This window comes from Cryptomeria japonica, chromosome 8 (assembly GCF_030272615.1).
Source record: "Cryptomeria japonica chromosome 8, Sugi_1.0, whole genome shotgun sequence".
NCBI lineage: Eukaryota > Viridiplantae > Streptophyta > Pinopsida > Cupressales > Cupressaceae > Cryptomeria > Cryptomeria japonica.
Window position 1 is genome coordinate 395,656,142 of NC_081412.1, and position 13,285 is coordinate 395,669,426.

Below are 13,285 nucleotides of genomic sequence, written 5' to 3' on the forward strand. Positions count from 1 at the left end.
TTAGAAAGCACGTTGAGCATTGCCTCAATCATTATCCATGATGTCTTCTCTCTTCCACATATGCATCCTTACCTGAATTACTGATCGGCACTGAGGAGCTCTGTCATTTCCTGCAACATCATGTAAAAAAGCACATGGTTGAACATTTTTCCCTAACAAATCAATTGCTACCTCGAGATGCATACACCCTTAAGGTCTTGTCATCCATGAATGAAATGGAAGGAATACTTTGGATGCTGAAAGGAAAAATCCATGATATACAGATTAATATGAACTTTCCATGGACCCAATATTTCTGCACTTACAGGTTTAGGAGAACTGAAAACCCTTAGAGAGTTAAAATTCTAAAGATGCCAAAGAGATATTTTATGGCTCTGTTTTCATCCAAACAAGAAAGGGAGCAGATCTTAGTAGGAAAAGCCATGGTTCACAAAATGGGTGGAAACCCTTATGAAACACTTGACTCACCCAGTACTGTCCCAATATGAGTGATTTCCTCTTCTACCGAGAGAATACTGGGAGGAGTATGTACTAAATAAATCAGAACAGCCATGGGGGAATAGATAACTCTACATAGAAATGACAAAGCATCGAATTATTCTAGAACTTGGAGGAGTGGAATAAAAACAACCTATAGTGTTGGCTTGATGATGATTGTAATATATTCATCATATGTTGTCATTGATGAAACACATACACACACGTGTCTATATTGTCTACCGGTATAACTTCAAGTTGTTTATACTACAACCGGTATGCTAGAGGTTATACTAAGAGGTTTATCTCTAACCGATACTTTGTGATAACCGGTATGTGTATAAGAGATAACCTGCGGATATACTAAGTCGACATCAAGATGGAGATTAAGATGGAGATCAAGCGGAGATCATGACAGGAGATTCAAGGATAACGGTTCATATGTTTTACTCAAACTGGTATTTGATTGTTCCAACCAGTATTCGGTAATTTTGTGATGAGTAGCCACAAATCATGATGAATTACTAGCACCGACTGCTTGGCGGTAATTTTTGTGATGAGTTATGATCACTTGTCCAGATTCACTACACCTAGGAAATTATGTTATGATTTCTTAAGGCCGACATGAATTCATAATGTTTATATATTGACATCGCAATGAATTATTTGATATAAGTGAAAGTGTTATGTTATGTGCGAAGGTAAAAATAAAAGAGTTAAGTTGCAGAGTATGCAAAAGAGCAGTGTTGAATATGTTTAGAAGGATCTGATCAAGCAAGTTTTGTGCTACTCAGATAGATCAAACCAATCCTGTTGTTTTCTAACAATTACAGCAAAATCAAATCCCCTAACCGGGTAAGCTCTAACAAGCTTCAATGTATAAATCCTCTAACAGGGTGATCCATTAGTTTGGATTCAGAAATCCTCCACCGAGGTTACTCCTAACAGGGTACTACCTTTAACAAGGTATAAGCTTCTAATCAAGCTTTGGATCTCTAACAAGATTCACTCCTAGCAGAGCACTTTGTAGACCTTAACCGGTCAGTTATCTATTACTGCAGATAGTTAACTTGTGAGTTCCATCTCACCATGGTTTTTACCTATTTAAGTTTTCCACGTACAAACACTTGTGTTATGGTGGATGCTTTACTTTTTGTGGATGTTGTTATATCATTTTGGATTGCATGCATTGTGTTTAAAAGCTTTGTTAAGTTCATCTACCAGTTAGTGTTTGAAGTAGTTTTATTTTTGGTGTCACTGATCCACCCCCCTCTCTCAGTGCTTTTCAAGTCCATCATATAGACTATGAGAATAACCCTTAGCATTGCGGGTCCTATTATGAACATGAAGACCTAAGTAGGTTTTTCCCTCACCTACCACTAGTGAAGGAAGCACAAGCTGTGAACACAACAAAAGAATTTTCATATCTGCAAACAAAGGACCAGCCAACACATTCAAAAGAATACTGGAAAGATAGATGAAAATAAATTCCACAACCATAGCTACCCCTCAATTAGCCATATCAAAACCTTTGATTTCCTAATGCAAGGATACATCAGCAGATCAAAACTAAATTTTTACACAACCAAGTCTAACTCGATTTAGGAGTAAAAAGGGCAAAAGGTGGAAACTATTTCCAAGCAAACACAGGAATAGCTCACAAAGAGAAGATATTAATCTAGATGTAGAGAGATCAAACCCATCTTTCCAACTCTAAATGCACCATGCTGGCACAATGGTATATACTTCAAGGAGCAAAGAACATGAAGCTTGAGCATGAAAACTTGGAGGAAAGTGGAAAATTTGAGCTTAATTGTCAAATTCGCTCCTGACCCTTCCAAGGGTAGAAGAGCGAATTCTTCCTAAGCTCCCTTTTGCTCTCCTAATTAGGACAAAATCTCACTTTGAGGCTTGGATTAGAGAAAAATCAACTTGAATTCACCTTTGAAAGTGAGTTTGAACATGCTTGAACTTGAAGATTTGATGAGGAAGAGGGGAATTTGAACCAAAAGATCAAATTTGCTCCTGACCCTTCCAGAGGTACACAAGCGAATTTCCCTAAAATCCCCTTTTTGCCTCTTACTTTAGACCAAAACTCATGCTTCCAGGGCTCAACTAAGGCAAGATTGATTCATACGTGCCTTTGGAGTAAAATTAAGCCAAGTTATATGATGAAGTACGGAGGAATTGAGCAACTTTGTCAAATTTCGCTCCTGACCCTTCCAAAGGGTCTAGAGCGAATTCCTCTTGGGGTCATGTACCTTCCAAGGGTACAAGAGCGAATTTCTTAGGGTCCCTTCTTGCACCTAGTTTGGACCACAAACCTTGCTCCCATGGCGTCTTTGAAGAAGTTAAATGCACTTGGAACATGAAGAAATGGAGAATTTGGGCAAAAACGCCAAATTCGCCCCTGACCCTTCCAAAGGGACAGGAGCGAATTTTCTTAAAACACCTATTTGCTCCTTGTTTGGATCGAACTCTTTGTTCCTATGGTGTGATTGAGGGAAGATTAATGACTTAAAGTGATTTGAGACCTAGATGAATGACCTTGGACCTTGAAAGAGTTAGGAATTTGACCAAGATTGCCAAATTTGCTTCTGACCCTTCCAAAGGGTCCAAAGCAAATTTCACTTTAAGCATGTACCTTGCCCAAGGTCCAGAGCGAAATCCTTTTTTAGGCCTTTTTGGGGGTCGAATAAATGATGTCTTCAAGAGAAAGGGATTGAAAGGCGAAGATCAATGCAAATTGAAGTAATATGGAGTGTGAATTGAGCCTAAAGGAAGAAATTCGCTCCTGACCCTTCCAAAGGGTCCAGAGCGAACTTCTTCAATGGACCTTGAACCTTGCCTTAGCCCTTGAACGACCCCATTCCTAAGCAATTTTTGGGAGCAAATGACTTGTCTATGCCTAGAGGGAACACAATTATGAAGTCTAATGCCTTGAAGAATGAGTTATGATAAGGGAATTAAGTGAAATTGCTTAATTCGCTCATGTACCTTCCAAAGGGTCCAAAGCGAAATTGATCCTAATGCCTTCTTGTTGATGGTTTGAAGTGAGAAATACCATGTTAGGATGAATATATCATGTGTACTTAACACCATTTTTGTTTGTTTTGCAGATCAACAAAATCAAGTTGGAGGAAGATCAAGCCAGGACAAGGGCGACCTCTTCGAGTTTCATCATCATCAAGGACACTTCAAATGCGTGAGAGAGGACTCAAAGTGCTTCCAAGTTGAAGGACTTCAAGTGTTCAAGGAGTTGCAAGCAATAGAGAAAGCTATCCTCAGAGTCCTCATTCTACCAAATTAAGAGATCACAAAATGTCAGAGAGGGGATCATACAAACATTTCAAGGCAATATGAGCTATCAGAGGAGTGACTTGACCATGACTTCCTATCACCATTATGCAAAATCAAGAAGAAGTCTCATCAAACACAAGAGAGCCAAGGAAAGGGTACATCATTCATCGGGTACATCGAGGAAGAAGGAGGATCAACCAAGGTCATCACAGAGCAAGTACCAGACAAGGTGGCATCCCAGTCATTGTTCCTCCAGTCAAAAAGGTCCACATCAGCATGTCCAGATTCGATGAATCATGCTTATGCACGAAGGCACAAACTCTGATGTACCTACCCTTGTTTCCTATTGGTTATCATGCATTGAATGTAATTTTCTCAAGGGCTAGAGGAGTTTGTTGTAACAAACCCTAATTAGGGTTTTCATCTTAAAATCCTAGCCATTGATTGTAAATCAATCTGAGCCATTGAAATGTAAAGAGCTCTCTATATAAAGCTCTGGCTCTTCATTTGTAAAGGTTAATAGAGGTTAGAATAGTTAATAGCAGTAGTTAATAGTCAATAGATAGTCTAAAGATAATAGAATAGAAGTTAGAGTAGAGTAGGAGGAGAAGGCAAGAAATTGTAAATGAACTCCCTTTTCATTGAAGTTATGGTGAAATGTGTCGTTTCTATCCCTTTTCATTGAAGTTATGGTGAAATGTGTCGTTTCTTTGCAATATGCATGGTCTCTTGTTGGATCTTCATGTTAGATGGTAAATGATTAGATTGAATGAAATAAATTGTTGAATGCACTCGTGTGGAATCCGCCTAGTCCATACCACTAGCCTCTTACTGATTGTAAGTGTGCCCTGTGTGGTCAACTGGCATTGAATGAGCTTAATCTCGAATTGTTATGCGTCTATTGTTCATGCATTAACTTGAATGGTGATCAGTGTCTGATAGTGTAACAATTTGAACATATTCGAAGCGTTGCTTAGAAGATTGCATTGAGATGGTGTCGGATTGTTCAACTTGATGGTGAGACCCAACCGAGTAGGACTCCACCTAATCATTCATCTATCTTCTTGCATTCTAGTTCTTAGATTAGACTCTCTAAACCTTACACCTTTTGCTATTTATTTATCTCCCAGTGAGTAGATAGGATTCAAGTTCCAGCAAATCGAGCACTCAGGCATTCGAATGTAAGTCCCCTTATGATTCCAACAAAATCACATCAAACCAACTAAGCTTATCCACACGTAGAGACCCTACATACCAGAACCTTGGAGTTATTTCGATTGATCCTTAAGCAAATCTTCAGCATTCAGATAACTTTGTTCAAGAGAGGATAAGATACCTTGGTATTTTATTCTGTGTTCGCATGTGCATGAAAAACACATCAACACTTTGCCATGAAATAGTTCCAAAATTTGTAGTAAAAACAAAGCTAATAGCAAATCTTTTGTTAATGGTACCAGCCCAATTAGAACTTGTATAACCTGGCAACCAAATCTCTAAAGATTGCTTGTATGAGATGCTACAATACAAGAACCATGCCTAGAGGTCCAGATCCGATACGAGTGCAAAACGGGTCTGGGTATAATCTGGTTCCACCCCTGAGTTTGTCCTTTGGCCTGAGCACTTGGATTCGCCGTGGGTTCGGCTTGGCCAAACCCACAACAAATCCAAGCACTTGGGCTAAACCCAAGCATACCCAATCATTTCCAAACCCATGGGTTCCCAAAAATGGGACCCACTTCAATAAAAACACTTTTAAAACATAAAAAAGCATGCCAAACCCTAATTTCAACCTATGAATGCCTCCTTTTGCTTATTTCACTCATTTTTCATCACAGTAGTTGCATTTTTCACAAAAAAATTCCTCCAAACTTGTTTTTGAAGGTTGTTGCATTTTTCTTCAAAGGTGTAGACTATGGAGGTGTGAGACACACACCAAAGGATTGAAATCATTGGAGAAGGAAATATTTGACAATCAAAAGTGAGTGAATCTTCATTTTTTTCAAGTTTTCAAGAATTTTTTCAAAAAAATTCAAGTTTTTTTTTTTTTTATTTTAAGAAGTTTTGAATATTTCTTTACACTTTGTATGCATAATAGGGGGTTATAATGCCAAAAACATTTCAATAATGTTTTCAGCTTTCCATTTTAGGTTCATTATTCGTACATAATGGTTCCAAGTGGAAGCTCTAGTTTAGTTGCCCAAGACCAAAGTGAAAAGAGGCCTTTTAAAATTGATGTAGGTTCACCACTTTGCTGTTATACAACAATGATCAAGCAAATGTCTAGCAATGGGAGCTATCTTTGGCAATGTAACCATTGTGGCATAAAGTATACAAGCTCATACTATCAAATGAAAGGTCACTTATGCACCATCCCTAGACATGAAGTAAACGCTTGTAAGGGGTCATATAACAAAGGGATATAAAAAGCTCTAATACTAGAATATATTAGAGAACAAGAGGAAGTCGACATGATAAGCAAGAAATCAAAGATTGATCATCTTCTGGTCAAGACAAGCACAAAGAGGCCTCCTAGTGGCTTCACAAAACTGGCTGGCCCACATCCTTTCATGCCAATGCCACCACCTTCTGAACCAGAGGATGTCGTGGTTACACAAAAAAGGGCCCATTGGATAGGGCCTTCAAAAATGAAATCAGAGAGATTTCAAATCAAAGCATTGCTCGTTGCATTTATGGCAATGGGCTTCCTTTCAACATTGTTAGATCACCTTATTGGCAGGAAAAGGTGAATACCCTTTGCAATACACCTCTTGATTATGTTAGTTCGGCCATGAAAAGGTGTGAACCACCTTATTGGCGAAGCAGAAAGCTTCAGTAGAGACACGATTGAGAGTGATCAAAGATACATGGTTGAAAACAGGTGTGTCCACCATTTCTAATGTATGGAAAGATTGCAAAAATATGTCATTGATCAATGTTATAGCAATGTCCCCTAAAGGAGTGATGTTTTTGAAAGCAATGGATTGTGAGGGGTAAGTAAAAGATGCAAGTTTCATTGTCAATATCCTCATAGAATCCATTGAGTGGAGCCTCAAAATGAACAATGCTAAAAATTGTAGCGCAACTAGGTCTATACTGGAGGCTACATATAACCACATATTTTGGACAAGTGCAGTCCACTCACTCAATTTAATCATGCAAAATATTGGCACACAAATTGATTGGGTCAAACAAGTTTACATGGAGGCCGAGGAGATTCAAATGTTTGACTAATCATCACATGTCACAAACCATATTCAAGACCTTCTCCAAGTTGGAGTCGTTAAAGGTAGTTTAAATTTTATTTTTTATAGTTGACATATGACATGTATTTGTTATGCCATGATAGGTTGCTGAAACACAATTTGCATCTCACACACTCCTCTTAAGACGACTTGTGAAGATGCAAGAGGTCTTGAGTGCCATAGTCATCAACACCTTGTGGAGTGTATGGAAGTAGTCAAACACAAAAAGAGCCCAAAAAGTAAGTGCATTGATCCTTGATGACAAGCAGTGGGATCGTGTGGAGTATGTTTTGAGTTTCACTCACATGGGTGAAATTTATGATGGCATGGACTCTATGGTGGAGAAAATAAGAGCAATAATAGAGGCTAAGGAACATGACCCAATAGAAACATTTTTCAAAATTGTGCAAAACAAATTATTGTAGACCGTTGGAACAAGATGACCACCCCCTTACATCTCTTAGCATATGATTTGATGCCAAAGTTTTATAGCAAAGAGATACTTGCATTGCCAAGGAGGATGCCACCATATAGAGATGTGGAGATTGCTACTGGCTATAAGGTTGCATTTAGAAAGATATATTCAAATGATGAAACTCAAAATATTGTCTTGAGCGAGCTTAGCCAATTCCTATCTTCAAAATATCATGATACTACCTCTCTTCATTCCAAATATAGGATGGATGTTGATGAGTAGTGGTATGTACATGGTCAAGGCTCTGATTTCTTGCAGCCTCTTGCAATTAAAATTCTCTCCCAAGTATGTATCTTTTTTATTTTTTATTTTTATCAAATCCATTTGATGCTACCATATTAAAATATTTTTATTTTATAATTTATGTTTTAAGTTTTTAACTAGATGTTGTATGCAAACTCAACAAGTTACAAGTTCTTCTTCAAGTGAGCGGAATTGGAGTACATACTCCATCCACTCAGTCAAGCGCAATCATTTGGGTGCAAAAAAAAGCAAAGGATTTGATCTACATACACTCCAACCTTCATATATTATCACATAAGAAACCTGAATACAATGAGGGTGTGACAAGGAATAGGGATCTAGCCCTTGAGTGTGCTGATTTAGATGCTACAGTTGCACAACTTGCCCAAGTCTCTATAGATGGGGCAGCTCTTGCACTTGACACAATCATAGCTAGTGGGAGTGGCGATCTAATAGATTGTGGTTCAAATGATGTTGAACCAAATGTTGACCTTGATGCTTCTGATGAAGATGAATATGGATATTAATTATGAGCCATGGCTTGTAATCAAAGTTTTCATTGTGTCATGACATTTTGAGACTTGAATATTATCATTTTTGCAAATTATGAATATGATATTATGAGGTATTTATAAAAATTATTTATTGGTATATGCTGAGGACCTATTCAGGATGTTTATAGATGCTTATACAGTCTCCCCTTTTGTTTTCAACTATTTCAATTTGGACGACCACAAAAACTTAGGTTCAAATAAATAGCCCAAAGCTGCAATTCTAGCAGAAAAATGATCATACTAAAATTATGACGCATGAAATGACAATGGCTGCTTGCTAAAGGTTTTAGCATCCAATCAAATACTAGACCATTTCACTAAAAAATATCTATATCCTGCCAAACAAGAAAAACTATATAAAGCAGTAACATATTCTGAATTAGATATACCTTAGCAAGTGTGTTTGCTGATAGTGGAGCAACTACCATAGCATCAGCCCATTGCCGGAGTTCTATATGCAATACAATGTCACCTATCTTGCTCCAGCTTGACCATTCATCGTCATCAGTGTAAAAATTAACATTAGCAGGAAGAGATGTTTTATCAATGAAGTGCAATGCAGATTTTGTAGCTACTGCTTTGACTTCTGCCCATTCACATAGACTGTGGGCAAGAATTCCAAATTTAATTGCTGCCACACTTCCACTTGCAGCTAGAATAATTCTTGGCTTACGAGATACATTAACATGTGTTTTGTGTTCACCAACTGAACAGTTCATCGCATCCATGCCTTGCATATCCATGCTTTGCATCAAAATATTGATTTAAAAGGCATCATTTAGAGGGCATTGCCTGCTAACACAAAGACAAACAAGACATTCAGCATATCAACCATAACAAAGAAAACAAACCTCTCATGAATTTCTGAAATGCAAATAGCATGAATACTTCGTTGCACACAGCCTGGGGCAAATTTGAGTATATTTCATGCTGCATATACCCAAATGAACAAGAATTGGAAATTTCAACTTACTCCTGAGCCAATTGATATATCAAGATTTTGCAATGAAGATGCGATATTGAATTCAACACAGATTTGCTACAATCTAGAATTTCAATGACAAAATTTGTTGTCTTAATTCCTTTTTTGTTTCTGGACAGTCCTCTAATTTTGTTGTTTCAAAGGGAATACCACATGATATTCCTTGGAAAGTTTTGTAAGCAAGGTAACTTAACACTCTATATTATAGAAACCAAATAGTTAAAAGAGATTTCTTTGAACACCTTAGATCTTTAAAATTGATCATTCAACTATGTATGAAATATATTGTATTAAAATTATGTGCACTAAATAAAATTATACACAAACATAACAAAAGAACACATCAATTTATGGTGGGAAAATCACAAAAGTGAAAAAGCCCGTAAGCGTCATTATATTGAAAAAACTTACAACAATGTCTAAACCATTACAAACTCATAAGAATCTAGGGTTTCAACAATCCCTTCCCCCTCCTCCAATGGCCTCACATAAAACCTCTCTCATGCAATCATAGTGAATATCAAAGTATTCACACATAATTAAATTCTCTCTCTAAATATCGCATACTTGAGATTCCTTAAAATAAGGGTGAAAACATAAGTTGCACCCATTCAATTAGTTATCAACCTTTTTATGAGACCTTTATTATTTAATTAATATTAAAGAAAAATATTTTTGTGTTAATTAGTTAAATTTTTTATAAAATGTTATAATTTATTTTATAAGGTCCTTGTAATGTCCCCATTTTGAAATAGGATTTAATAATAAATAATAATAATATAATATATTAAAACATTCAACCTGTTAATGGGCCTAGTTGGGTGCATCCAGAACTTAGTCATTCAAAGGAGGTGACATGGACGAAACCAATGAAAGGATGCTATAAAATCAATTTTGGTGGAGCATCTAAAGGCAATCCGGGTCCATTGGGAACGGGGTTTGTTGTTAGGGATTGGCAAGGGAATATTATTGCTTTGGGAGCAAAGAGACTAGACAACAGGACGAATAGTGTTGTAAAAGATAAGGTAGCTACAAGGACTATGTTGATTGAAGGAAATGTTCCGAAGATCTATTTGAGAGAAGTTGTTAGCACTGTTGTTTACACATTCAACCGAGTTCATATTAAAGGTGATACTGGTAAGACTCCTTATGAGTTATGGTTTGGTCATATTCATACTGTGAGATATTTTATTTAGAGTATTTGGTAGCAAGTGTTATATCAGGAGAGATGAGGATATAGGAAAGTTTGATGCAAGAAGTGATGAAGGAGTTTTTTTGGGTTATTCTACAAAGAGCAAAGCCTATTGGTGCTACAATAAGAGACTGAGAAAGATAGTAGAGAGTGCAAATGTGAAGGTGGATGAGAACCTTGGGAAAGAGATCAAAGCATGTGGATATGATGATGGTCAACATGTTGGTATAACACCTATTCAGACTGAAGAGTTGAAGCAAACTGATCCGGTAGAGACAATCAATCCGGATGTTGTTGTTGTTGTCGGTGGAGAGGTGCGAGAACCTAAAAATCAGAACAATCAGAAAACTCCGAGGTATGTAAGATTGAATCATTCAGAAAATCAGATTATTGGAGATAAAATTAAAAGTGTGATGACTAAAAGAAAGCTAGCTGCTAAAAAGGTATGTTTGATTTCTAAAGTTGAACCTAAAGATGTTGTTGAGGCTTGTAAAGATGAAAATTAGATGAGAGCTATGGAAGAAGAACTGGATCAAATTGAGAAGAATAACACATGGGAGCTTGTACCTAGACCTAAAGAAGAATGTGATTGGTACTAAATGGGTATTTAGGAATAAATTGAATGAAGCCGGTGAAGTTGTCAGAAATAAAGCAAGACTGGTATGTAAAGAATATTCACAAAAAGAAGAAATTGATTATGAGGAGACTTTTGCTCCGGTGACCAGACTTGAAGCTGTTAGATTGTTGCTTGCATAAGCTGCTTATAAAGATTTCAAGGTATATCAGATGGATGTCAAATCCACCATTTTGAATGGTGACCTTGAGGAAGAAGCTTACATTGAGCAACCTGATGGATTTTCATTATCAGATGATGGAGACATGGTATGTAAATTGAAGAAAACTCTTTATGGATTGAAACAAGCCCCTAGAGCCTGGTATGCTAGATTAGATAAGTATTTGTTGAAATTGAGATTTAACAAAGGGACTACTGATAGTAATCTGTATTTTAAGATTGAAAATGATAACATCTTGATTGTTGAAGTCTTTGTTGATATTATCTTTGGAAGTGATGATAACTTGAGCATGAAGTTTGCCAGTGATATGCAGAAAGAATTTGAGATGTCTACGATAGGTGAGATGAAATTTTTCTTAGGTTTATAGATTTCACAGACTACAAAAGGTATTTTTCTATCTCAAACTAAATATGTGAAGAAATTGATGAAGAAGTTTGGGTTAGATGACTCCAAACCGGTTGGAACTCCTATGGTGACTGGCTGCAAATTATCCAAGAATAATGAATCTCCGAAAGCTAATCAGAGTTTGTACAGATATATGGTTGGTGGACTGCTATATCTTACTCAGACTAGGTTGGACATTATTCATGTTGTGTGCATGGCTGCTAGTATCAAGCTGATCCGAAAGAGTCATGTCACTATTGTGAAGAGAATATTCAGATACTTGAAGGGAACTGTGGATTATGGTTTGTGGTATCCGAGGAATGATGATTTCATGTTATGTGCTTACACTGATGCTGATTGAGTTGGTGATGTTGATGACCAGAAGAGTACATCCAATGGTGCTTTCTTTTTGGGTAAGAAATTGGTTTCATGGGCTAGTAAGAAACAAGATTCAGTATCCTTATCTACTGTTGAAACTGAGTACATTGTTGTTGTTGGTAGCTGCACTCAAGTGGTTTGGATGAAGCAAATGTTGAAAGATATCAGTGTTATTTATGATGAGCCTACTGTCATATATTGTGATAGTTCCAGTGCTATTAACATGTCAAAGAATCTAGTGCAACATTCAAAGACTAAACATGTGTCAATCAAATATCATTACTTGAGAGAGAAAGTCAATGAAAAGGAAGTTAAGTTGGAGTATGTATCTACAAAGGAACAGATTGCTGATATTTTCACTAAACCTTTGCTTACAGATACATTTGTCTATTTGAGAGACAAGTTAGGGGTATCCACCCCTCCTAATGAGAACTAGATGCATTGAGCTGCATCAATTCGGTGGACTTCACAGTCTTATCTTTTTATCCGGATTGATGAGTTTGTGTTGCTCCTCTGGTGGAGTAGTCCGCTTATGTGTTTTAGGGGGAGAGATTCATGAGGATGAGTTTTGGGGAGTAAAGCATAATCTATATCTTGGCTTTGGCATTGTTGTCAAAGGGGGAGAGAAGCATGTGAAAAACTATTTTATCTGCTTGATCTTAGGAGAGTTTGTTGGAGATAATTTCTTTCTTTGCACTGATTGTTTTTCACATTCATATGTTGCCATCAATGCCAAAGGGGGAGATTGTTGGACATTGATGCTACTAGGATATGTTGTTGTCATTGATGTCAACATATTCCTGCTCCGGTGATTGCAGATTGGTTTATTAGGATTATGGTTTGGTGTATGGAATATTTCTTGTATCACTATATTCTTATGTATTGGTCTTGGTGATTCGGGAAGCTTAATTGATCATATCAGATGATCCGGTTTTGCAAATTGTTTATCTGATTAGTGCTTTGCAGAGTTCAGTATTTCCTCCGGTATATTCCAATGTGATCAAATCTTGTGCTAAGATTTGGGAAGATTGTTTGGGATGGTCTTGTGTATCTTCATTTCAGATGGTTCGTGATTTGGTGCTCCACAAGTTATCTTTTCTTCGTGACATTTGTTGTTCGAGTATTCTTGAGGTTCATATGTTGATCGATGAAGATTTAATAAGTGGTGTTGGTGCAATTGTTGCTGATGATTCTAACATGCTTGTTGGTGTTTCCTAAGCATGTCCTATTTGTCTTGACCATCCGCATTGATCGTTGTGCGAGT

General features: G+C 37.1%; 1 protein-coding gene across 6 annotated transcripts in view; it reads right to left on the reverse strand.

Moving 5' to 3' along the window:
* LOC131079437 (probable phosphopantothenoylcysteine decarboxylase) overlaps positions 1-13,285 on the reverse strand; it is a 41,289-nt gene that overhangs the window by 16,338 nt on the left and 11,666 nt on the right. For 4 of the 6 annotated variants that reach the window (XM_058017390.2, XM_058017389.2, XM_058017387.2 and 1 more), the window contains one exon: positions 8,681-9,083. In XM_058017390.2, the coding sequence (XP_057873373.1) occupies positions 8,681-9,043 (363 nt within the window). In that variant the 5' untranslated portion in view covers positions 9,044-9,083. Of the gene's footprint in view, positions 1-8,680; positions 9,087-13,285 lie in introns of all 6 variants that reach the window. The other 2 variants (XM_058017388.2, XM_058017386.2) reach the window with 1 other exon arrangement.